General features: G+C 42.2%; 1 protein-coding gene across 1 annotated transcript in view; it reads left to right on the top strand.

The window, feature by feature from the left end:
- The window catches only part of pabir2 (PABIR family member 2), a 148,877-nt gene that overhangs the window by 61,258 nt on the left and 59,884 nt on the right, over positions 1-27,735 (top strand). The window contains exons 5-6 of the mRNA XM_072271101.1: positions 11,336-11,390; positions 24,101-24,193. Of these exons, the coding sequence (XP_072127202.1) occupies positions 11,336-11,390; positions 24,101-24,193 (148 nt within the window). The remainder of the gene's footprint in view (positions 1-11,335; positions 11,391-24,100; positions 24,194-27,735) is intronic.

The following is a 27,735-nucleotide window of genomic DNA, read 5'->3' as shown; positions in this document are numbered from 1 at the left end:
GAACAAGATTAAAAGGTCCGCTCCGAAGGCTGATAAACATAAAGAGACGCAGCAAGGCGACGGGCCTAGCTCCCCCACGGCAAGCCAGGACGGAGATAATGAGGGGGAATCGGTGACTCTGTCTTTGATTCTCGGAGAGATTCGTGAGTTCCGACAAGATAACAGCAAACAGCTGGAAGATATTAAAGGAGAAATAGTAAAAACTAACTCGCGGATAGATGAAGCCAAAGCGAGGATTGTTGGAATTGAAGAGAAGCTACAAAACGCCGAGGAAGTGATAGCAGAAATGCTGAAGCTGCAAGACCAGCTCCAGTGGAAACTAATAGATCAAGAAGGCCGCTAAAGAAGGGAAAATGTGAGGATTTACAGAGTTCCTGAAGGTAAACCCGGATTGATGATTCCCTTCATAGGGAAGCTGCTTAGAGAGAACTTTGATATACCGGCTGCAAAAGACCTACAGATAGAAAGAGCTCACCGCGCGTTGGCATCACAGCCCCCGGCAGGTGCCCAGCCCAGATCGATTCTGGTCAGATTTCTCAGTTACAGAACGAAGGAACAGGTGCTTAGAAGGGCATGGCAAAATAAAGGTTTCATGTGGAACAACTGTAAAATCAGTTTAGACCACGACTACGCACCGGGGATTCTTGCCAGACGGAAGGAATATACGGAAACGCGGAGAGTCCTGAAAGAAAACAACATCAGATTCCAGACCCTGTATCCAGCTCGACTGAGAGTCTTTTACGACGAAGGGACAAAAACTTACGCTACGGTGGAGGAGGCAACGTCGGACCTGGCGGACCGGGGACTACCTATTAAAGTTATCACCCAACCGGAGTAGCTACTGGAGAGGATTCGGCAGAAGTCGTGGCAGTTAGTGGGGCGAGGATGCACCACTCGAACCAGAGCGTCAAACTACAAGGAAAAGCTGCAAATATTCAGACGCGAATGTACAGAGAGTACAGATTAATTAAGAGAAATGACTGAAAAGAGTAAATCGGACTTAAAGGTAAAATGAAAACTGGTAACTGAAAATAAACTAGGCGGAATAGCTTGAGTGATAGCAATTTGGTCGAGACATAAATAGGAGAAAATTCTCTATTGTTATTCAAACTGCTGAGGGCCCTCTAACACAGGGTGAAGATAGAGGTTATCCCTCTGAACTGAGGCGGGTCGGTGCTCAGGCCTCACTGTGGGAAGTCGGGAAAAATTTTCAAATGTTACACGTTCAAAAATGTCTAGGGTGTGGTTATATGTCTTGGTTTACTGTTGAGAAGGGATTGCTTACTGTTTGGTTAGAAAAGGAGAGTGTTTTTTTTCTACTAGAGAAAAATGCAAACTGAATTGGTAAAAATAATTTCCTATAATGTTAATGGGGTTTTCAATCCAATTAAAAGAAATAAGATTATGTCTAAATTGAAAAAAGAGAGGGCACAAATAGCTTTCCTCCAGGAAACACATATGAGCCAATCTGAACATGGAAAATTAAAAAGAATGGGCTTTAAGCATGTATTTTATTCATCATATAAATTGAGTCACAAAAGAGGGGTAGCTACTTTAATATCAAGTACTCTTAATTATGAACATTTTTCAGAGACTAAAGACAAAGAAGGACGGTTTGTAAAAATCACAGGAAGAATAGAAGGTACAGAAATAACATTGCTGAATGTTTATGCTCCTCCAGGTTGTGAATGGTCATTTTATAGACACGTTTTTGACCTAATGGTCAGTTCTCAAGGGGTAGTAATTTGTGGAGGGGATTTTAATATTAGATTAAATCCTATATTAGATTCTTCAAGAATAGTTAGTCAGAATAAACCTCTGACTCGGAAAATGAATTCATTGATGGAGGAGTTGGGAATTATAGATGTCTGGAGGGAATTACACCCTACTAGTAAAGATTATACACATTACTCTTTCCCTCATTCAGCCTATTCAAGGATAGACTATTTCTTTATCCTTAATACAGATGGACTCAGGATAAAAAACTGTAATATTGCAACAATTGATCTGTCGGATCATAGCCCAGTCTCTATGTCTCTAATCCTGGAAAGGAAAATGAGGAAAACACTATGGAGGCTAAACTCACATATACTCAATAACCCGAAAGTAATGGAGAGATTAAGGGGAGAAATCAAAGAATATCTAGACCTTAATGACACGGGAGAAACATCATCAGTGATCTTATGAGATACATTGAAAGCTGTACTGAGAGGGAAAATTATTTCCATTACCACTCACATGAAAAAAATCAATGCACAAAAATTAACAGACCTTCAAGGAAAATTAAAACAACTTCAAGTTGTAGATAGCAACAAAAGTAATTCAAATCGAAAACAAGAAATTAGGAAATTGCAAAGTGAAATTGACGATATTTATACGTTGGAAACTCAAAGAAATTATCTTTACCTGAGACAAAAGAATTATGAAGTAGGAGGTAAATCAGCTAGATTATTAGCATATAAATTACAAAAACAACAAGCAGACAATACAATTCATAAAATAAAGTTTAGATCTACCTAAACTTACAGATTTACAAAATGAAAGTTTATTAGAACCAGTAACTGTCAAAGAACTGAACGTGGCCATCTCTAGGTTAAAGGCTGGAAAGTCCCCGGGTTCTGATGGGTTTACCTCAGAGTGGTACAAGTCCCTGAAGACACAGTTAGCCCCATTACTACTTAACACCTTTAATTGGATCTTGCAGAGAGGAGAAACTCCACCTTCCTGGAGAGAAGCGATTATTTCAGTTATTCCAAAAGAGGGTAAAGATAAACTAGAATTTGGCAATTATCAGCCAATTAGTGTTCTTAATTTAGATTACAAACTATTTACATCTATATTAGCGCGCAGATTGGGAAAGCTTTTACCTGGCCTAATCCATTTAGACCAGACTGGATTTATTCAACAAAGACAAACACAGGGCAACATAAGGAGAACTCTGCACATATTAGAACAGGTTAATAAGAACGAGACAGAGACGATGGTAGTAGGATTGGACGCTGAGAAAGCTTTTGATTCGGTTAGTTGGGCATTCCTATACAGAGTGTTAGGAAGATTCGGCTTTCAAGAAAAGTTTATTAAAGTAATTCAGACTATATGACAGCCCTACAGCCCGAATTAAGATAAATGGGGACCTCTTTGACTCTTTCATCTTAGAGAGAGGCACTAGACAGGGATGCCCAATTTCTCCTCTTCTTTTTGCGCTATATATTGAACCACTGGCCCAACTAATAAGACAGAGCGAAATCGTAAAAGGTATCAAGGTGGCAGGGATTGAACAGAAAGTGGCGTTATTCGCAGATGATGTTTTGGTCTATCTGAGTGAACCAGAAAAATCATTTATAGGATTGTTTACACTGTTGGATGACTTTGGGAAAATATCAGGTTATAAAATAAATGTAAAGAAAACGCAGGTTATGTCCCTAAATTATACACCATCCAAAAAATTGCAGGATACATATGATCTTAAGTGGGAAGCTAAATCATTAAAATATTTAGGAAATAATGTCAGAAATGTCTTTCCAATATTTTTCCAACAAAGGACATGACCAAAACATATGAGTTAAAGAAGCTATCTTGGAATGACATCTATCACATATAGGATTTATATAAGAATAATAATGAGATAGTTTATCTTTAGACATATGAGCCCTGTGTACTACTTTAAACTGTATCAACACATGTTTAGCACATATAGAGGATAAATTAACCAATTGAAGAATTTTTTTCCCATTTTTCAATCGGTATAATAATGTTAAGTTCACTTTCCCAGTCAGCTTTAATTTTATTGGAAACATCAGGACATAAATTCATAATTTTATTATATATAATTGCTACAACACTTTTTTGAGAGAGATTTAAATCTAAAATTTTTTCCAAAGTGTCCATTGGATATGGGTGTGGAAAATTGGGAGAAACAGTAATTAAAAAGTTTCTAATCTGTAGGTATCTAAAAAAGTGAGATCTGGGTAAGTTATGTTTATTAGAAAGTTGATCAAAAGATATGAAGCAATTATCCAGAAATAACTCGCGAAAACGTATTATACCTTTGGTTTTCCAATCAAAGTAAGCTTGATCCATAGTGGAAGGTTGAAAAAGGAAATTAGGTTTAATAGGACTTGCTAAAATAAATTGATTAAACCCAAAGAATCTTCAAAATTGAAACCATATACGTAGAGTATGCATAACTATTGGATTATTCATTTGTTTATACAATTTGGAAGAAGTAAAAGGAAGCGAAGTTCCTAAAACCGAACCCAAGGAAAACCCTTGTAATGAATTACATTCAAGATTTACCCATTGTAGATTTAAAGGTACATCCAAATCTCGTAACCAAAATTTTAAATATCAAATATTAATTGCCCAATAATAGAATCTGAAATTCGGGAGGGCAAGCCACCCTCTTTTTTAGGTTTCTGTAAATAACCTTTTACCTAACCTAGGATTTTTATTCTGCCATATATATGAGGAAATTTTTGAGTCTACATTATCGAAAAAAGATTTTGGGATAAAAATTGGAACCGATTGAAATACATCTAAAAATTTGAGCAAAATGATCATCTTAATAGCATTAATCCGACCAATCAAAGACAAAGAGATTGGCAACCATTTGGTAAACAAAAGTTTAATCTGATCAATTAAAGGTAAAAAAATTAGCTTTAAATAAATCTTTATACTTTTTCATAATTGTTATCCCTAAATATATAAATGAATCAGTAACCAATTTAAATGGTAAACATCCATAAATAGGTACCTGCGTATTTAGGGGGAATAATTCACTCTTATTAAGATTCAATTTGTAACCAGAAAAATTACTAAATTGAGCCAACAAACCTAAAATAGCAGGAATTGACTTCTCCGGATTGGAGATGTATAATAACAAATCATCTGCATATAGTGATAATTTATGTGTTTCGTTTCCACAGGTAATACCAAAAACATTGGGCGAGTCACGGATAGCAATTGCTAAAGGTTCAAGGGCGATATTGAAAAGTAAAGGACTAAGAGGACATCCTTGCCTAGTACCACGAAAAAGATGAAAAAAAGGAGGTCTATGATTATTAGTACAAACCGAGGCTACCGGGGAGTAATATAACAATTTAATCCAAGATATAAATGTCCGACTAAGATTAAATTTCTCAAGAACATTAAATAAATAAGGCCATTTGACTCGGTCAAAGGCTTTCTCAGCAGCTAGTGAGATAATACATTCCGGGGTAGTAAGTGAGGGAGTATAAACAATATTCATTAACCTCCTAATATTAAAGAATGAATAACGATTTTTAAAAAATCCGGTTTGATCCATAGATATAATTTGAGGTAATACCTTCTCTAACCTAGTTGCTAGAATTTTTGAAAAAATTTTTGAATCTATATTCAAAAGAGATATCGGTCTGTATGATGCACAATCAGTAGGATCTTTATTTTTTTTAAGGGTTAAGGAAATAGAGGCTTCGTAAAACGATTGTGGTAATTTACCTAAACTGATTGGTCCTTTGAATATTCTAGACAACCTTGGAGAGAGAATGGAGGAAAAAAAAAGTTTTACAAAGCTTCAGCATTACATCCTTGCTTTTATGTTCTAGTCCTCTTGAAATGAATGGTGACATCGCATTTGCCTTCCTTACCAACTCAACCTGCAAATTAACCCTTAGGGAATCCTGCACAAGTCCTCCTAAATTGTCTTGAGCCTCAAGTTTTTAAAAAACTCTCCATTTAGAAAATAATCTACCTTTTAATTTCTTCTACCTGGAAAGTGCATGACCATACACTTCCTGACACTGTATTTCATCTGACACTTCTTTGCCCGTTTTCCTAATCTGTTGGCTCTGTACTTCTCAAAGATACCTGCCCCTCCACCTTTCTTCGTATTGTCCACAAACTTAGCAACAAAGCCATCAATTCCGTCGTCCGAGTCATTGACATGTGACTTAAAAAGAAGTGGTCCCAACATAGATCCCTGTGGAACATCAATAGTCATCAGCATCCAACCAGAAAAGGAATGCTCCCTTTATTTCCACTCTTTTGCCTCCTGCCAATTAGCTACTACTTTATCCATGCTAGTACCTTTCCTGTAATACCATGGGCTTGTAACTTGTTAAACGGCCTCATGTGTGACACCTTGTCAAAGTCCTTCCGAAAATCCAAGTCCTCAACATCCACTTATTTCTCCTTTATCTAATCCTGCTTATTTCTTCAATGAATTTCAAGATCTTTGTCAGACAAGATTTTCCCTTGAGGAAACCATGCTGGCTCCAGCCTCTTTTATCATGTGCCTCCAAGTTCCCCGAAACCACATCCTTAACAATTGGGGTTCAACGTCTTCCCAACCGCAGAGGTCAGACTAACTGACCTACAATATCTTTTCTTCTGCCTCTCTCATTTCTTGAACTGTGGAGTGATATTTGCAATCTTCCAGTCTTCCAGAACCATTCCAGAGTCCAGTGGTTCTTGAAAAATTATTACTAATGCCTCCACATCTCTTCAGCCACCTCTTCCAGAACCCTGCGTTGTACACCGACTGGTCCAGGTGACATCTACCTTTAGATCTTTCAGTTTTCCATGAACCGTCTCCTTAGTAATGGCAAATTCACACGCTGTCCTTGATATGCTCGAACTTCCAGCATGCTGCTAGTGTCTTCCACAGTGAAGACTGATGCAAAATACTACTTTAGTTCGTCTGCTGTTTCTTGTCCCCCATTGCCACCTCTCCAGCATCGTTTTCCAGTGGTCCGATATCCATTCTCACCACTCTAGTTTATGTATCTGAAGAAATTTTTGGTATCCTGTAGTATTATAGAGACATGGAAGCATAAAAAACCTACAGCACAATACAGGCCCGTTGGCCCACGATGCTGTGCCGAACATGTACTTACTTTAGAAGTTACCTATAACCCTGTATTTTCTAAGAACCATATGCCTGTCCAGGAGTCTCTTAAAAGATCCTATCTTATCGCCTCCACCACCGTCCCTGGCAGCCCATTCCACGCACTCACCACTCTCTGCATAAAAAAAACTTACCTCTGACATCTCTGTACCTACTTCCAAGCACCTTAAAACTGTGCCCTCTCATGTTAGCTATTTCAGCCCTGGGAAAGAGCCTCTGACTATCCACATGATCAATGCCTCTCATCATTTTATTCATCTCTTATCAGGTCACTTCTCATCCTCTACCATTCCAAGGAGAAAAGACTGTGTTCACTCAACTTATGGCATGCTCCCCAATCCAGGCAACATCTTTGTAAATCTCCTCTGCACCCTTTCTATAGTTTCCACATCCTGCAGTGAGGTGACCAGAACTGAGCACAGTACTCCAAGTGGGGTCTGACCAGGGCCCTATACAGCTGTAACATTACCTCTCGGCTCTTGAACTCATTCCCACGGTTGATGAAGGCATATGCACAGTTTGCCACCTTAACCACAAAGTCAGCCTGTGCAGCAGCTTCGAGTGTCATATGGTCTCAGGCCCCAAGATCCCTCTGATTCTCCACACTGCCAAGAGTCTTACCATTAATACTATATTCTGCACCATATTTGACCTACCAAAATGAACCACCTCACTCTCATCTGGGTTGAACTCCGTCTGCCACTTCTCAGCACAGTTTTGCATCCTATCAATGTCCCACTGTAACCTCTGACAGCCCTCCACACTATCCACGACACCCGCAACGTTTGTGTCATCAGCAAATTTACTAACCCATCCCTCCACTTCCTCATGCAGGTCATTTATAAAAATCATGAAGAGAAGGGGTCCCAGAACAGATCCCTGAGGCACACCACTGGTCACTGACATCCATGCAGAATATGACCCGTCTACAACCACTCTTCGCCTTCTGTGGACAAACCAATTCTGGATCCACAAAGCAATGTCCCCTTTGATACCATGCCTCCTTACTTTCTCAATAAGCCTGGCATTGGGTACATTATCAAATGTCTTGCTAAAATCCATATACATCACATCTACCTGCTCTTCCTTCATCAATGTGTTTCGTCACATCCTCAAAAAAAATTCAATCAGGCTCGTATTATTGGTTAGCTTACTTTTGTATTCCATCTTTTCTTTAATTTGTTTCAGTTGTCTTCTGTTGGTTTTTAAAAGCTTCCTAATCCTTCAACTTTCCATTAATTTTTGCTCTATTATATGCCCTCTCTTTGGCTTTTATGTGATTTTGATTCCTCTTTTTAGCCATGGTTGTGTCATCTTGCCTTTAGAATACTACTTCCTGTGTGGGATGTATACATCCTGTGTCTTCCAAATTTCTCCCAGAAACCCCAGCCATTGCTGCGGTGCCATCATCCTTGTCAGTGTTCTTTTCCATTCAATTTTGGCCAACTCCTCTCTCATGCCCTTGTAATTCCCTTTACTCCACTACAATATTTATACATCTGATTTGATGCTCTTTTCACCAACATATTAGTTCTCCTGCTATGTTTAAGGATGTGGTGGTGGCATCCGTTAGTCTCGCAAGACCATGGATCTGCGCCTGGAAAGTCTTGCTTCAGTCTGTGTTAGAGCAGCGTCCGTTGTGGCTGTAGAGGCCCACACGGGAGTGACAGTCTTGGCTGCAGCGACTGCACTTGAAGGCGCTGTCCTCCGGTGTTGTCTTGGTGCTGTTTTTCCGACGAGTGCGCTTTTCTTCAGCAGCAAGCCTCAGCTTCTCTTCTCTTTTTAGACCTCTGCGTAGTTAGCACAGAAATAAATGATTCGGCCCACTGTGGCTATCCCACCCATGGAGTACACATCAGTGTTAATGGTAGGGAACAAAGGATTGTTGGTGAACAAAGAGACAGTCTGTAAGTGGCAGCACAGCTAGATTGGTGAAGAACACTCATAGTCTGCTTGGCATCGAGTATACAAGTTGGGACATAAATTGCACTTTAAAAAAACTGTTAATGCCACTTTTAGAATATGTTAGGCTGTTCTGGAAATGATGTAGTTGCATTGGAAAAAGTGCAGAGGACATTCACCAGGTTGTGTGGATTGACAGACTCTATTTGTGGAGAGAGATTGGATCAGCTGGGTGTGTTTTCCACAGAGCGGAGAGGGCTAATGGTTAATAAGATGGAGAGGTGTGGAATAGGGTAGATGGACAGATTTTTCTCCCATGCCTTTGTCAGTCAGGGTAATGGGTATAAAAGTTGGCAATCTGTCAGAGTTATACAGCAGTGGTCCCCAACCACCGGGCCGCAAAGCATGTACTACTGGGCCGCAAAGAAACAATACGATTTGGCGATATGAAACGATATGAATCAGCTGCACCTTTCCTCATTCCCTGTCACGCACTGTTGAACTTGAACGCATGCGAGGTCGTCAGTGACCCAAGACGCAAATGACCCAAGACGTGCAAAGGAATGGGTCCGTGACCCATTTGTGAATGTCCCCAGTGAATCATCCATGTCAGCGCGGGAAAAAGATCAACTCCTTGAGCTTGCAAATGACAGTGGGCTGAAAAGTATGTTTGACTTAACATCTCTGCTGGCATTCTGGATCAAAGTCAAGGCTGAATATCCTGAGATAGCCACGAAAGCACTGAAAATGTTGCTTCCATTTCCAACATCATATCGCTGCGAAGTGGAGTTTTCTACAGTGAATGCAATGAAAACTAAATTGCGGAATAGACTAGACATAAGGAACCCCCTTTGAGTATCGCTGTCTCCCATCACCCCTCGATGGGACTGTCTTGTTGCAGGGGAACGAGCCCAGGGCTCCCACTGATTCACGATATTGGTGTGTTGCAATGATTTTATATGTTCATACGGGGAAAATTTGTGCTGTGTGTTTAATATCCAAACGTTACTTAAAATGTTATGATGCTATTGACTTATACTTCAGTGGTCCCAACCTCCGGGCTGCGGACCGATACATTGCCGCGAAGAATGCAGTGGTACAGCGGTAGCCGGGACGCATCCAGCACACCTTTAAGGAAAAAGACAAAATAAACAAACTAATTAATTAGGTGCCGCCCGGCACGTAAATGTCGGCTCAGACCTATACTGGAGAGCATTCTAACTGATGCACTACTCTCTGGTAGAGTCGGGCCACTGCACAGGATCAGAAAAAGCTGCAGAAAGTTGATTACTACTGATCATGTTGAACACCAAAATGTAATTAAGTATTCAGCAGTCTGCTGTAGGTATTGCTGTTGTCCAAGGCCAAGGGGAGAGCCAGTGAGATTACGTCTGCTATAGTCCTGTTGTGGCATAGGCAAATTGCAGTGGGTCCAGGTCCTTATTCAGGCAAGAGTTAGTTCTAGCTGTGACCACTCTCAGAGTACTTCATCGCTGTAGATGTTAATGCTACCAGTTGATAGTCACTGAGGCAGCTACCCTTCTCTTCTTGGGCACCAGAATGATTGATGCCCTTTTGAAGCAGGGGGGGGAGCTTCAACTGCAGTAGTGAGAGATTGGAGATGTCCTTGAACATTCCAGCCGGTTGATTGGTACAGGTTTTTAGTGCCTTGTGAGGGTTCACCCTTTAAAAGATGTTATGACATTGGTCTCTGAGACAGATATCAAAGAATTGCCAGATGCTGCAGAGATTTGCATAAGTGTAGTTTTATTCTCCTTTGCAACGCGTACATAAAACTTGTTGAGCTCATCGGGAAGTAAAAACATCCCAACCATTTACAATCTTTAATGTTCCAGTTAGATTTTTACAGCTTCATTTTTATTGATGCCATCTTTATATTTGTAGATTTTTCAAAAAGATGCTGCTCAACCCACTGATTTCTTCCAGTAGTTTTTGTTTCAGGTATTGGAGAAAAATAGACTGTGTGCATGTACTTGTGATGGGTTAGGTGCAGACATGATGGACTGATGGGCTGTTCCTGTGCTGTTTTGTTTATGTGCTATGTAAATCAATATGCAGTATATTGCATAAAGCCAAGTGCCACCATGAACACCCTGTGCAGTTTGGTGTACACGCCTTGAGGAACACAACTAGTAACTGCCTTCCAGTCATAAAATTCCTTTCAGTCATTACCCTGGACTTCCAACTTCTCAGCCAAATGTTGATGTGTCTTGTCATTTCAATGGCATGGGTTTGTGGTTAAAATCTGTCCTTCTCCACCTCTGGATATTCCACCTGATAAGTTTTCTTTGGAGAAGCGTTGATCTATTTCAAGTCAGTTGCATGAAGTCAGAGGTTTTATGAATATTGCTCAGTCAGTGAAATCACTCTTATCTCTGCCTCCAATCTGGCCTTTAAAACTCCTCAAGATGCTGATTTTTGCTGTTGTATATAACATACTTTGTTTCTATATCCAGCAAAGACTGAAAGAATCTTTCGACTTGTCTTTAACATTGTGAATTGACTCTGGTCTTGTTTTGTGAACAGGGGAGTGCAGGCAGCAATGCAGATGAGTGTTTCATGGGAAGAAAGCTTAAACCTGGTGAGTGAAAAGTTTGAATTATTCACACCCTTTAGGTTGCGTCACCTCGAATTGTATCTGATTTCCTGAGAGCAATGTGTTCCTTGATTTGTCTGCGCATGCTGGTCCTCATCTACTAATTGTCGGGCTGTGAACTCACCAACTTCACTAAGACAGGTATAAATCTCACTAAATCCTTGCAATAGATTCTCCCATGTGTTCAAGCTGTCACTATCATTGTCAAGCAACACACATAAAAGTTGCTGGTGAACGCAGCAGGCCAGGCAGCATCTCTAGGAAGAGGTACAGTTGACGTTTCGGGCCGAGACCCTTTGTCAGGACTAACTGAAGGAAGAGTGAGTAAGAGATTTGAAAGTGGGAGGGGGAGGGGGAGATCCAAAATGACAGGAGAAGACAGGAGGGGGAGGGATGGAGCCAAGAGCTGGACAGGTGATTGGTAAAAGGGATATGAGAGGATCATGGGACAGGAGGCTCAGGGAGAAGGAAAAGGGGGATGGGGGGGGAAAAAAAACCCAGAGGATGGGCAAGGGGTATAGTCAGAGGAACAGAGGGAGAAAAAGGAGAGTGAGAGAAAGAATGTGTGTATAAAAATAAATAACGGGTGGGGTACGAGGGAGAGGTGGGGCATTAGCGGAAGTTTGAGAAGTCAATGTTCGTGCCATCAGGTTGGAGGCTACCCAGACGGAATATAAGGTGTTGTTCTTCCAACCTGAGTGTGGCTTCATCTTTACGGTAGAGGAGGCCGTGGATAGACATGTCAGAATGGGAATGGGATGTGGAATTAAAATGTGTGGCCACTGGGAGATCCTGCTTTCTCTGGCGGACAGAGCGTAGGTGTTCAGAAAGCGGTCTCCCAGTCTGCGTCGGGTCTCGCCAATATATAAAAGGCCACACCGGGAGCACCGGACACAGTATATCACCCCAACCGACTCAAGTGAAGTGTTGCCTCACCTGGAAGGACTGTCTGGGGCCCTGAATGGTGGTGAGGGAGGAAGTGTAAGGGCATGTGTAGCATTTGTTCTGCTTAAAAGGAAAGTGCCAGGAGGAAGATTGGTGGGTAAGGATGGGGGGGACGAATGGACAAGGGAGTCGCGTAGGGAGCGATCCCTGCAGAAAGCAGAGGTGGGGGGGAGGAAAAGATGTGCTTAGTGGTGGGATCCCGTTGGAGGGATCGCGTTCACCAGCAACTTTGATGTGTGTTGCTTGAATTTCCAGCATCTGCAGAATTCCTCGTGCTATCATTGCCAATACAGCTTTGTCAGCAACAGTACTGTTAAAGAGTATCAGAGCAAAGATGTAGTGCTGAGGCTTTATAAGGCATTGATGAGACCACATTTGGAGTATTGTAAGCAGATTTGGGTCCTTTATCTAAGAAAAGTTGTGCTGGCATTGGAGAGGGTCCAGAGGAGGTTCACAAGAATGATTCTGAGAATTAAAGGGTTAGTGTATGTGGAACATTTGACTCTGCGGTGTATTCGCTGGAATTCAGAAGAATGAGGGGGGATCTCATGAAGCCTATCAAACATTGAAAGGCTTAGACAGTGGATGTGGAGAGGATGTTTCCTATAGTGGGTGAATCCGGGACCAGAGGGCACAGCCTCAGAATAGAAGGACGTCTGTTTAGAACAGAGATGAGAAATTTCTTAAGCCAGAGGGTGGTGAATCTGTGGAATTCATTGCCACAGTGGAGGCCATGTTATTAGGTATAATTAAAGCGGATGTTGATAGGTTCTTGATTAGTGTGGTCATCAAAGGTCACGGGAAGAAGGCAGGAGAATGGGGTTGAGAAGGATAATAAATTAACCATGATGGAATGGCAGAGTAGTCTTGATGGGCCAAATGGCCTAATTCTACTTCTATGTCTTGTGGCGTTACGGTGTTAAAGTGACTGATAGTCAAATCCAGGGAAGTAGCTTAGTTAGGCATCTTGTCACATGGATGAGTTTAGATTAGATTATGAGAACACTGAGTCCTCTTTTATTGTCATTTAGAAATGCATACATGCATTAAGAAATGATACAATGTTTCTCCGGAGTGATATCACAGAAAACAGGACAAACCAAAGACAAACACTGACAGAACCACATAAGTATAACATATAGTTACGGCAGTGCAAAGCAATACCATAATTTGATGAAAAACAGACCATGGGCACAGTGGAAAAAAAAGTCTCAAAGTCCCGAGTCGTTCGACTCCCGAATCCCCGATAGCAGGCAGCAAAATGGAGAAACTCCCTGCCATAAACCTCCAGGCACCATCAACTTGCCGATGCCTTGGAAGCAGCCGAACACAGCCAATACCGAGTCCATTTGCCTTCACTACTGACTCAACCTGGGGTTAACCTTCAGGGTACCCTGCACAAGGACTCCTAAGTCCCACTGTATGTCTGCATTTTGAATTCTCTCCCCATCTAAATAATAGTCTGCCTGTTTATTTCTTCCACCAAAGTATATGACCATACACTTTCCAACATTGTATTTCATTTGTCACTTCTTTGCCCATTCCTCTAAGCTATACAAGTCTCTCTGCAGGTTCTCTGTTTCCTCGACACTACCCGCTCCTCCACCAATCTTTGTATCATCAGCAAATTTAGCCACAAATCCATTAATATTGTAGTCCAAATCATTGACATACATCGTGAAAAGCAGTGGTCCCAGCACCGACCCCTGTGGAACTCCACTGGTAACCGGCAGCCAGCCAGAATAGGATCCCTTTATTCCCACTCTGTTTTCTGCTGACCAGCTAATACAACACCCATGCTAGTAACTTCCCTGTAATTCTATGGGCTCTTATCTTGCTAAGCAGCCTCGTGCGGCAGCTCGTCAAAGGCCTTCTGAAAATCCAAGTACACCACATCTGCTGTATCTCCTTTGTCTACCCTGCTTGTAATTTCCTCAAAAAATTGCAGTCAGTCAGTCGGGCAGAGTTTTCCTTTCAGGAAACCATGTTCGCTTTGGCCTGTCTTGTCATGTGCCTCCAGGTACTCCGTAATCTCATCCCTAACAATCGATTCCAACAACTTCCCAACCACTGATGTCAGGCTAACAGGTTTATGGTTTCCTTTCTGCTGCCTCCCACCCTTCTTAAATACTGAAATAACATTTGCAATTTTCCAGTCGTCCGGTACAATGCCAGAATCTATCAATTCTTGAAAGATCATTGTTAATGCCTCCACAATCTCTCCAGCCACTTCCTTCAGAACCCAGAAGTGCATTCCATCAGGTCCAGGAGATTTATCCACCCTCAGACCATTAAGCTTCCTAAGCACCTTCTCGGTCGTAATTTTCACTGCACAAACTTCACTTCCCTGACACTCTTGAATATCCGGTATACTGCAGATGTTTTCCACTGTGAAGACTGATACAAAATACACATTCAGTTCCTCTGCCATCTCTGCGTCTCTCATTACAATATCTTCAGTGTCATTTTCTATTGGTCCTATACCTACCCTTGACTCTCTTTTAGCTTCTATATACTTAAAAATGCTTTTAGTATCTTCTTTGATATTAGTTGCCAGCTTCCTTTCATAATTCATCTTTTCCTTTTTAATGACCTTCTTAGTTTCCGTCAAGTTTTTAAAAGCTCCCCAATCCTCTGTCTTCCCACTAGCTTTGGCTTCCTTGTATGCCCTCTCTTTTGCTTTTACTTTGGCTCTGACTTCACTTGTCAGCCATGGCAGTGTCCTTCTTCCTTTCAAAAATTTCTTCTTATTTGGAATATATCTGTCATGCATCTCCCTCATTTTTCACAGAAATTCCAGCCATTGCTGCTCTGCTGTCCTTCCTGCTAGTGTATCTTTCCATTCAACCTTGGCCAAGTCCCCTCTCATCCCATTGTCATTTCCTTTATTCCACTGAAATACTGACACATTGGAATTTGGTGTCTCCTTCTTAAATTTCAAAGTGAACTTAATCGTATTGTGATCACTGTTTCCTGAAGGTTCCTTAACCTTAAGCTCTCTTATCACCTCTGGATCGTTGCGCAACACCCAATCCAGCATAGCCGATTCCCTAGTGGGCTCAACAGCAAGCTGTTCTAAAAAGCCATCCCTTAGATATTCTACAAATTCTCTCTCTTGAGGTCCAGTACTGGCCTGGTTTTCCCAATCCACTTTCATGCTAAAATCCCCAACGATGATCATGACGTTGTTCTCCTGACCCACCTTTTCTATCTCCTGCTGTAATTTGTAATCCACACCCCGGCTGCTGTTTGGAGGCCTGTATACAACTGCCATTAGGGTCCTTTTACCCTTGCCATTTCTTAACTCAACCCACAGAGACTCTACACCTTCTGTTCCTATGCCATCCCTTTCTAATGATTTAATATTTTTTCTTATACACAGAACCACACCCCACCCTCTGCCTACTAACCCATCTTTCCGATATACTGTATATCCTTGGCTGTTCAGCTGCCAATGGCAGCCATCCTTTAGCCAAGTTTCAGAGATGGCCACAACATCATACTTGACAATCTATAGCTGAATTTCAAAATTGTGCAATTTAATTTCTTATGCTGTGTGCATATCAATATCTCTTTCTGGTTTTAAAAAAAATTGCCTCTGTGTCCCCCTTCTTCTGTTCCCCACTCTTCTCACCTGCTTATCTCCTCCCCCTGGGTCCCCTCCTTCCCTTTCTCCTATGGTCTTCTCTCCTTTCCTATCAGATTTCTTCCTCTCCAGCCCTTTACCTTTCCCACCCCCGCCCCCGTCTTCACCTATCACCTTCCTGCTCTTTCTAACTGTCCTCCTTCCCCTCCCCCAATTTTTGTTCTGCTGTCTTCCCCCTTTCCTTCCAGTCTTCCTTTCTCGGCCCGAAACATCAACTGTTTCTTGCGGGCAGCTTTGTTAGAGCTGTTGAGGAGGGTTTAAACTAATTTGGCAGGGGGTGGGAACTGGAGTGAAGGGAGTCATGATAGGACAGATGGTAAAAAAGTAAAGATAACGTGCAGTCAGATTGTCAGGAAGGGCAGGTAGGTGTTGGGACTTAGTTGCAGCCGACAGGCTGAGTATCAAATCATGAGAGATGCAGAATCAAGAAGGATAGCAAATACGGTACTCAAGGTGTTGTATCTAAATGCACTTAGTGTAAGAAATAAGGTGAATAAACTTGCTACGATATTACAGATGACCAGGTATGATGTTGTGGCCATCACTGAAGGATGGTTGTAGTTGGGAGTTGAATGTCCAAGGTTACATGTTGTATCGGAGGGATAGGAAGGTAGGTAGAGGGGGTGGTGTGGCTCTGCTGGTAAAGAATGGCATCAAATCAGTAGAAATATGTGACATAGGATCAGAAGATGTTGAATCCTTGTTGGTTGAGTTAGGAAACTGCAAGGGCAAAAGGACGCTGATGGCAGTTATATACAGGCTTCACAACAGTGGCTGGGAGGTGGACCACAGGTTACAACAGGAAATAGAAAAGGCCAGTCAAAAGGGCAATGTTATGGTAGTCATGGGAGATTTTAACATGCAGGTCGATTGGGAAAATCAGGTTGGTAATGGATCTCAAGAGAGTAAGTTTGTTGAATACCTAAGAGATAGCTTTTTAGAGCAGTTTGTCGTTGAGCCTACAAGGGGATCAACTATACTGGATTGGGTGTTATGTAATGAACTGGAGGCAATTAGGGTGCTTAAGGTAAAAGAACCCTTGGGAACCACTGATTACAACATGGTTGAGATCAACTTGAAATTTGATAGGGAGAAAGTAAAGTCTGATGTAGCAGTATTTCAGTGGAGTGGGGAAAATTACAGTGGTATGAGAGAGGAGTTGGCCAATGTAAATTGGAAGGAGCTGATGGCAGGGATGTCAGCAGAGCAGCAATGGTGTGTGTTTCTGGGGAAAATGAGGAAGGTGCAGGAATGTGTATTCCAAAAATGAAGAAATACTCAGATGATAAAATAGTACCACCATGGCTGACAAGGGAAATCAAAGCTAATGTTAAAAGCAAAAGAAAGGGCATAGAGCAAAGCAAAAATTAGTGGGAAGATAGAGGATTGGAAAGTTTTTAAAAACCTACAGAGAGCAACTAAAAGAATCATTAGAAGGGAAAAGATGAAATATGAAAGCAAGCTAGCAAATAATATCAAAGTCAAGTCAAATTTATTTATAAAGCACATTTAAAAACAACCCATGTTGACCAGAGTGCTGTACAATCCATAACAGGTAGCTAAAATCACAAATACAAGAAACACAGATAGAAACAACAAGGCACACAGCTTATAGGCACAAAATAAACAACACATGAGCCTAAGCACAAACCAAAAAATCAGCCACATCAGGAAGATTCAAATGCTAGTGAATGAAGGTAAGGTTTGAGCCTGGACTTAAAAGAGTCAATGGAGGAGGCAGATCTGATAAAGGATAGTAAAAGTTTTTTCAAGTATATTAAAAATAAGAGAAATGAAAATGGATTTAGGACTGCTAGAAAATGAGGCAGGAGAAATAATAATGGGGGACAAGGTATTGGCTGATGATCCAAATGAGTATTTTACATTAGTCTTCACTGTAGAAGACACTAGCAGTATGCTTGATGTTGTTGTGTGTGAAGGAAGAGAAGTGGGTGCAGTTACTATTACGAGAGAGGTGCTCAAAAAGCTGAAAGACCTGAGGGTACATAAGTTACCTGGACCAGATGAACTGCACCGTAGGGTTCTGGAAGAGGTAGTGATAGAGATTATGGTGGCATTAGAAATGATCTTTCAAAAATCATTGGACTCTGGCATGATGCCAGAGAACTGGAAAATTGCAAATATTACTCCACTCTTTAAGAAAGGAGGAAGGCAGCAGAAAGGAATTTGTAGACCAGTTAGCCTGACCTCAGTGGCTGGAGTCAATTGTTAAGGATGAGGTAATGGAGTACTTGGTGACACAGGACAAGATAGTACAAAGTGAGTATGGTTTCCTTCAGGGAAAATCCTGCCTGACAAACCTGTTGGAATTCTTTGAAGTGATTACAATTAGGATGGATAAAGAGGATGCAGTGGATGTTGTATATTTGGACTTCCAGAAGGCCTTTGACAAGGTGCCACACATGAGGCTGCTTACCAAGTTAAGAGCCCATGGTATTACAGGAAAGTTACTAACATGGTTAGAGCATTGGCTGATTGGTAGGAGGCAGTGAGTGGGAATAAAAGGATCCTTTTCTGGTTGGCTGCCAGTGACTAGTGCTTTTCCACAGGGGTTGGTGTTGGGACCACTTCTTTTTATGCTGTATATAAATGATTTAGATAATGGAATAGATGGCTGTGATGCCAAGTTTGCAGATGATACAAAGACTGGTAGAGGGGCAGGTAGTATTGAGGAAACAGGTAGGCTGCAGAAGGATTTAGACCAATTAGGAGAATGAACAGGAGAGCGTCAAATGAAATAAAATGCTGGGAAATGCATGGCCTTGTACTATGGTTGAAGAAATAATTGTGCAGACTATTTTCAAAACAGGGAGAAAATCCAAAAACCTGAGATGCAGAGGGACTTGGGAGTCCTTGTGCAGAACACCCTGAAGGTTAACTTGCAGGTTGAGTTGGTGGTGAGGAAGGCAAATGCTATGTTAGCATTCATTTCAAGAGATCTAGAATGCAACAGCAAGGATGTGATGCTGAAGCTTTATAAGGCACTGGTGAGACCTCACCTTGAGTATTGTGAACAGTTTGGGGGCCCTCATCTTCGAGAAGATGTGCTTGCATTGGAGAGGGTCCAGAGGAGGTTCACAAGGATGATTCCAGGAATGAAAGGGTTATTATAGGAGGAACGTTTGATGGCTGTGGGTCTGCTCGCTGAAATTCAGAAGGCAGAGTAGATGTGGAAAGAATGTTTCCATAGTCATAGTCATACTTTATTGATCCCAAGGGAAATTGGTTTTCGTTACAGTTGCACCATAAATAATTAAATAGTAATAAAACCATAAATAATTGAATAGTAATATGTAACTGATGCCAGGAAATAAGTCTAGGACCAGCCTATTGGCTCAGGATGTCTGACCCTCCAAGGGAGGAGTTGTAAAGTTTGATAGCCACAGGCAGGAATGACTTCCTATGACGCCCAGTGTTGCTTCTCAGTGGAATGAGTCTCTGGCTGAATGTGCTTCTGTGCCCACCCAGTCCATTATGTAGTGGATGGGAGACATTGTCCAAGATGGCATGCAACTTGGACAGCATCCTCTTTTCAGACACCAGCGTAAGAGAGTCCAGTTCCATCCCCACAACATCACTGGCCTTATGAATGAGTTTGTTGATTCTGTTGGTGTCTGCTACCCTCAGCCTGCTGCCCCAGCACACAACAGCAAACATGATAGCACTGGCCACCACAGACTGGTAGAACATCCTCAGCATCATCCGACAGATGTTAAAGGACCTCAGTCTCCTCAGGAAATAGAGACCATGATGGAAGAGTCTAGGACAAGTGGGCACAGCCTCAGGATAGAGGGGCACTCTTTCAAAACAGATGCAGAGAAATTTCTTTAGCCAAAGGGTGGTGAATTTGTGGAATTTGTTGCCCCATGCAGCTGTGGAGGCCAGGTCGTTGGGTGTATTTAAGGCAGAGATTGATAGGTTCTTGATTGGACATGGCATCAAAGGTTACGGGGAGAACTTCGGAAACTTCGGTTGAGGAGGAGATTGAGGAAAAAAAGGATCGGCTATGACTGAATGGCGGAGCAGAGTCTATGGGCCAGATGGCCTAATTCTGCTGCTATGTCTTGTGGTCTTATGGTTTATTCATTTCTATAGATGCTGCCTGACCTGCTGAGTGTCCTCCAGCATTTTGTGAGTTGCTGCAGATGAATGGGAACTTGGTCTGCCAATGAGAAAGTACTGTATATACATTCTAAATGTGGAGGCAGTCTAACTGTATGAGAGCTGAAAGTTTCAGTTTCAAGGCAATCTAATTACACACTATAGCTGTGTTTCTCAGTGAGACGCAGTAGAGTGTCAGAGAGAGGGACGTTGTTGAGGGGATGGCCTACCAGAGAGAAGCTGCAGTGACAGGGTCTCTGGCACCGAGGCTCAGAGGAGGAGAGAGGTGAAGAGGACTGCAAAAATTGAGTGCAAGGGGACACTAGTGGGGATGATGACAGAACAGCAATTGCTGGAGTTTCTGGGAGCAATTCGGAAGGCGTAGGATAGATATAGGAGAGGCAGATGACTAAGACAACTGTGCTGCTCCAAAGAGGTGCCATATAATGGATAAAGTAATAAAATGGATTCAGCAGTGGCTGGATGGGAGACGCCAGAGAGTAGTGGTCGATAACTGTGTCAGATTGGAGGATGGTGTGTAGCGGTGTGCCTCAGGGATCTGTACTGGGTCCAGTGTTGTTTGTCATATATGTTAATGATCTGGATGATGGTGTGGTAAATTGGATGAGTAAGTATGCAGATGATACTAAGATAGGTGGCATTGTGGATAATGAAGTAGGTTTTCAAAGCTTTCAGAGAGATTTAGGACAGTTAGAAGAGTGGGGTGAAAGATGGCAGATGGAGTTTAATGCTGAAAAATGTGAGGTGCTACATTTTGGTAGGTCTAATCAAAATAGGACATACATGGTAAATGTTAGGGCATTGAAGAATGCAGTAGAACAGAGGGATCTAGGAATAATGGTGCATAGTTCCCTGAAGGTGGAATCTCATGTGGATAGGGTGGTGAAGAAAGCTTTTGGTATACTGGCCTTTATTAATCAGAGCATTGAGTATAGGAGTTGGGATGTAATGTTGAAATTGTATAAGGCATTGGTAAGGCCAAATTTGGAGTATTGTGTACAGTTCTGGTCACCGAATTATAGGAAAGATGTCAATAAAGTTGAGAAAGTACAGAGGAGGTTTACTAAAATGTTGCCTGGGTTTCATCTCCTAAGTTACAGAGAAAGGTTGAATAACTTAGGTCTTTATTCTTTGGAGCGTAGAAGGTTGAGGGGGGACTTGATAGAGGTGTTTAAAATTATGAGGGGGATTGATAGAGTTGGCGCGGATAGGCTTTTTCCATTGAGAGTGGGGAAGATTAAAACAAGAGAACATGAGTTGAGAGTTAAAGGGCAAAAGTTTAGGGGTAACATGAGGGGAATCTTCTTTACTCAGAGAGTGGTAGCTGTGTGGAACGAGCTTCCAGCAGAAGTGGTTGAGGCAGGTTCGATGTTGTCTTTTAAAGTTAAGTTGGATAGCTATATGGACAGGAAAGGAATGGAGGGTTATAGGTTGAGTGCAGGTTGGTGGGACTAGGTGAGAGTAAGAGTTTGGCACGGACTAGAAGGGCCGAGATGGCCTGTTTCCGTGCTGTAATTGTTATGTGCTTATATATAAGGTCATTCTCATGCTGGCCCATTAGGCTCTATAATGAGTCAACCTAAGTGATGACCCCCCCCCCCCCCCACCTCCTGTTAGACTGTTTGAGGTCCCTTTTTTTAATTCTTTCTTACTTCTAAAAGACACTGTAATTTCCTTTGAGATAAATGAAGTATCTATCTATACATCCCAAAGAAGTAGTATTCTAAACGGAGGATGACGTTAACAGTGGTTGACAAGGAAAATTGAAGACAGAGAGAACAAAAAATAGAACAAAAATTAGTGGGAAAGTGGAGGATTGGGAAACTTTTAAAAACCAACAGAAGGCAACTAAAACAGTCAATAAGAAGGTAAAGATGGAATATGAAAGTAAGCAAGACAATAGTACGAAAGAGGATACCAGAAGTTTCTTCAGATATAGAAAGTGTAAAAGAGAGACGAGAGTCGATACCAAGAGTGGAGAGCTGGAAAACTATACTGGAGAGGTAGCAATGGGGGACAACAAAATAGGGAACAAAATTAATGAGTACTTTGCATCAGTTTTCACTGTGGAAGACACTAGCAGTACTGTGGAACTTCCAGGTGTCAGGGGTCGTGAAGTATGAATTTACCATAACTAGAGAGAAGGTTCTTTGGAAACTGAAAGCTCTGAAGGTAGTTAAGTCACCTGGACCAGATGGTGTACACACCAGAGTTTTGGAAGTGGTGGCTGAAGAAATTGTGGAGGCATTAATAATGATCGTTCAAGGATCACTAGATTCTGGAATGGTTCTGAAAGATTGGAAAATTACAAATGTTACTCAAGTTGGGCTAGAGGCAGAAGAAAGGAAATTATAGGCCACTTCCTCTTACCTCAGTGGCCTGGAAGATGTTGGAGTTGAATCTTAAGGATGTGGTTTTGGGGTACTTGGAGGCACACGATACAATAGGCTGTAGTCAGCATGGTTTCCTCAAGGGAAAATCTTGCCTGACAAATTTATTGTAATTCCTTGAAGAGGTACATGCAGGACAGACAAAGGAGAATCACTATGTTGTATACTTGGATTTTCAGGCGTTTGACAAGGTGCCACACATGAGGCTGCTTAACAAGCTATAAGCCCATTGTATTACATGGATAAAGCAATGGCTGCTTGGCAGGAGGCAAAGAGTGGGAATAAAGGGAGCCTTTTCTGGTTTGCTGATGGTGACTTGTGGTATTCCATAGGGGTCTGTGTTGGGAATGATTCTTTTTACGTTGTATGTCAATGATTTTGATGATGGAATTGATGTCTTTGTTGCAAAGTATGCAGACGATATGAAGATAGGTGGAGGGACAGGTAGTTTTGAGGAAGTAGAGAGGCTACAGAAGGACTTAGACAGATTAGGAGAATGGACAAAGAAATTGCAGATGGAACACAGTGTCGGGAAGTGAATGGTCATGCACTTTGGCAGAAGAAATGAAAGGGTTGGCTATTTTCTAAATGGAAAGAAAATACAAAACACCGAGGTTGCTAAGGGATCTGGGAGTTCTTGTGCAAATGCAATGTTAGCATTCGTTTCAAGAGGACTAGAATATAAAGCAAGGATGTAATGTTGAGGCTTTATAAAGCACTGGTAAGGCATCACTTGGAGTATTGTGAGCAGGTTTGGGCCCCTTATCTAAGAAATGTGGTTCATGAAAATGATTCCAGGATTGAAATGCTTGTTGTATGAAGAGTGCTTGATGGTTCCGGAGTTGTATTCACTGGAATTCAGAAGAATGAAGGCTGACCTCATTAAAACCTATTGAATGTTGAAAGCCTTGATAGAGTGGGTGTGGAGAGATGCTTCCTATGGTGGGAGAGTTTCGTACCAGAGAAAACAGCCTCAGAACAGGGGGTGATCCTTTTAGAACAGAGATGAGGAAGAATTTCTTTACCCAGAGAGTGGTGAATCTGTAGTGAAGTCGTTGCCAGAGGCGGCTGTGGAGGCCAAGTCATTGGGTATTTCAGGCAGAGGTTGATCGATTCTTGATTAGTCAGGGGATGAAGGGATACAGGGAGAAGGTAGTAGATTAGGGCTGAGAGGCAAATGGATCAGCCATGATGAAATGCCAGAGCAGAGTCGATGGGCCAAATAGCCTCATTCTGCTCCTCTACCTTATGTTTTTATAAATAGTCAAAGAGTGACAACTAACCAATGTGTCAAAGAAGACAAAGTGTTCGTATATATAAGATAAGTACTGGGAGCTCAAATTATATCAAGTCCTTGAAGGTGAGTCTGGAGTATTCAACCTTTCAACATATTCATGTCCTACTGCCCTGGCAACCTCATGACTACCATCAGAGAGGAGGTATAGGAGCTTAAAGACACACACTCAATGTTTTAGGAGCCATTAGCTTTCTGAACTATCCATGAAGCCATGAACATAGAGTGTCATTGAAGGCTGTTATTTTTCAGGATTATTTTGTGCTGTTCTCCACAGAGTGACAATGACCTGGATAAGTCCGCATCACCGAAGCGCATTGACTTCATTCCTGTCTCACCAGCTCCTTCACCAACCAGAGGCATCGGCAAGGTAGGGGGTCACTGTTATCCAGGAAGGGAGGCCATTTATACAACTTTCTGTGGGTCAACTGTAGGCTGCTGATGCAGAGCTTGGTTGGGGGTCACCTGATGCTGATTACAGACCCTTCACCATCTCAGGCATTGTGAAACTAAAATCTGTTTTCAGTACATTGCGGTGAATTGAAACGATTTCACTTTATTTCTTACATCCTGCACGAGGAATAAAATTCTTTACATTACGTATCCGTCTAAATGTGCAATCATAGTAATTTATAATAAATAGGACATCAATGTAACATAGAAGTACACTCAAATCGGCGTGAATTAATCAGTCTGAAGGCCTGATGGAAGAAGCTGTCCTGGAGCCTGTTGGGACTGGCTTTTATGCTGTGCTGCCATTTCCCGGATGGTAGCAGCTGGAATAGATTGTGGTTGGGGTGATTCAAGTCCCCAGTGATCCTTTGGGCGCTTTTTACACACCTGTCTCTATAAATATCCTGCATAGTGGGAAGTTCACAACTACAGATGCGCTGGGCTGTTCACACCACTCTCTGCAGAATCCTATGATTACGGGAGGTACAGTTCCCATACCAGGCAGTGATGCAGCCAGTCAGGATGCTCTCAATTGTGCCCCTGTAGAAAGTTCTTAGGATTTGGAGGCCCATACCAAACTTCCTGAATCGTCTGAGGTGAAAGTGGTGCTGTTGTGCTTTTTCACCACACAGCTGGTGTGCACAGACCATGTAAGGATCTCGGTGATGTGGATGCCAAGGAACTTAAAGCTGTTCACCCTCTCAACCCCAGATCCATTGATGTCAATAGGGGTTAGCCCGTCTCCATTCCTCCTATAGTCCACAACCAGCTCCTTTCTTTATGTGACATTGAGGGAGAGGTTGTTTTCTTGACACCACTGTGTCAAAGAAATCATTTCTTCCCTGTCGGCCAACTCGTTATTGTTTGAGATTAGGCCAATCAATGTCGTGTCATTGGCAAATTTAATTAGCAGATTGGAGCTGTGGGTGGCAACACAGTCATAAGTATACAGGGAGTAAAGGAGGGGACTTGGTATACAGCCCTGAGGGCCTCCTGTGTTGAGGGGTGTTGATGAAAAGTAAGAGGATATCAATATGTTGGGCTGGAGTGGGATCGGAGGGATACTACAGTACCACAGAGGCTAATCCCATGATGGAGCTGATAAAGTTTACAACTCTCTGCAGTTTATTTTGATCCTGTGCAGTAGCCTCCCCCTCCACCCCCCCCCCCCCATCTCCAGTGCATACCAGACGGTGATGCAGTCAGTTAGAATGCTCTTCCTGGCACATCTGTAGGAATTTGAATTTGTTTTTGGTGACATACCAAATCTCCTCAAATACCTAATGAAATGTAGCCACTGTAGTTTCTTCTTTGTAGCTGCATCGATATGTTAGGATGAGATGAGACCTTCAGAGATATTGACATCCAAGAACTTGAATTTGCTCACTTTTTCCACTTCTGATCGAATCCTCAGGGAGCAACACACATAACAGTTGCTGGTGAAATCTCTCACTAGCTCTTCTTTCAGTTAGTCCTGACAAAGGGTCTCGGCCCAAAACGTCGACTGCACCTCTTCCTAGAGATGCTGCCTGGCCTGCTGCATTCACCATCAACTGTTATGTGTGTTGCTTGAAATTCCAGCATATGCAGATTTCCTCGTGTTTGCGTTTTTGAATCCTCAGTGAGGACTGGTTTCCTCATCATTCTCTGGCGACTGTACATTTTCTAACAAGATATTGGATAGAGGGAGTTTCATTCCTTGGCGTTTTAGCCTGACTTGGAGTCCTTACTACTTCCCTTAATTCTGGCCATGGTGATGTACCTTCGTCCTCTTAAAATGCCATAACTGCTTGCTTGAGAGTTAAGTCCACCGAGTCCTTCAGTAGATTGTGAACTCTCTAGTTCATTAAGATGGTTCAAAAGTCCAGTGCTTACAGGGAAATTCCAGGCTGCAGATTACAGTGCGAGCAATTTACTATATATTCTGAGTGTATATTCATAACAGCCCGCAAATTGCTGTGGTTCAACTTTGCCCTCTTCAATTTCTACTCAGTTGGGGTGGAGGGGAAGCAACAGATCAGCTGTGGAAAATTTTCAGCACTTTAGAAACATAGAAAACCTACAGCACAATACAGGCCCTTCGGCCCACAAAACTGTGCCGAACATGTCCTTATCTTAGAAGTACCTACGCTTACCCATAGCCCTCTATTTTTCTAAGCTCCATGTATCCATCCAGAAGTCTCTTAAAAGACTCGATTGTTACCGCCGGCGGCGGCAGCCCTTTCCACAAACTCACCACTTTGCGTAAAAAAACTTACCCCTGACATCTCCTCTGTACCTATTTCCAAGCACCTTAAAACTGTGCCCTCTCTTGCTAGCCATTTCAGCCCTGGAAAAAAAGCCTCTGACTATCCACACGATCATGCCTCTCATTATCTTGTACACCTCTATCAGTTCACCTTTCATCCTCCGTTGCTCCAAGAAGAAAAAGGTCGAGTTCATTCAATCTATTCTCATAAGGCATGCTCCCCAATCCAAGCAACATCCTTGTAAATCTCCTCTGCACCCTTTCTATGGTTTCCACATCCTTCCTATAGTGAGGTGACCAGAACTGAACACGGTATTCCAAGTGGGGTCTGACCAGGGTCCTATACAGCTGCAACATTACCTCTTGGCTCTTAAACTCAATCCCACAATGATGAAGGCCAATGCTCCGTATGCCTTCTTGACCACAGAGTCAATCCGCGTAGCAGCTTTGAGTGACCAATGGACTCGGACCCCAAGATCCCTCTGATACTCCACGCTGCCAAGGGTCTTACTATTAATGCTATATTTTGCCATCATATTTGACCGACCAAAATGAACCACCTCACAGTTATCTGGGTTGAACTCCATCTGCCACTTCTCAGCCCAGTTTTGCATCCTATCAATGTCCCGCTGTAACCTCTGACAGCGCTCCACACTATCCACAACACCCCCAACCTTTGTGTCATCAGGAAATTTACTAACCTATCCCTCCACTTCCTCGTCCAGGTCATTTATAAAAATCGCAAAGAGCAAGGGGTCCCAGAATGGATCCCTGAGGCACACCACTGGTCACTGACCTCCATGCAGAATATGACCCGTCTACAACCACTCTTTGCCTTCTGTGGGCAAGCCAGTTCTGGATCCACAAAGCAATGTCCCCTTGGATCCCATGCCTCCTTACTTTCTCAATAAACCTTGCATGGGGTACCTTATCAAATGCCTTGCTAAAATCTATATACACTACATCTACGGCTCTACCCTCATCAATGTGTTTAGTCACATCCTCAAAAAATTCAATCAGGCTTGTAAGGCAGGAACTGCCTTTGACAAAGCCATGCTGTCTATTCCTAATCATATTATGCCTCTCCAAATGTTCATAAATCCTGCCTCTCAGAATCTTCTCCATCATCTCACCAACCACTAAAGTAAGACTTACTGGTCTATAATTTCCTGGACTATCTCTACTTCCTTTCTTGAATAAGGGAACAACAT

The sequence above is a fragment of the Mobula birostris genome, chromosome 10 (genome assembly GCF_030028105.1).
Source record: "Mobula birostris isolate sMobBir1 chromosome 10, sMobBir1.hap1, whole genome shotgun sequence".
Classification (NCBI taxonomy): Eukaryota; Metazoa; Chordata; class Chondrichthyes; order Myliobatiformes; family Myliobatidae; genus Mobula; species Mobula birostris.
Note: the sequence above shows the minus strand (reverse complement) of the source record. Positions and strands in the feature narration are given on the sequence as shown.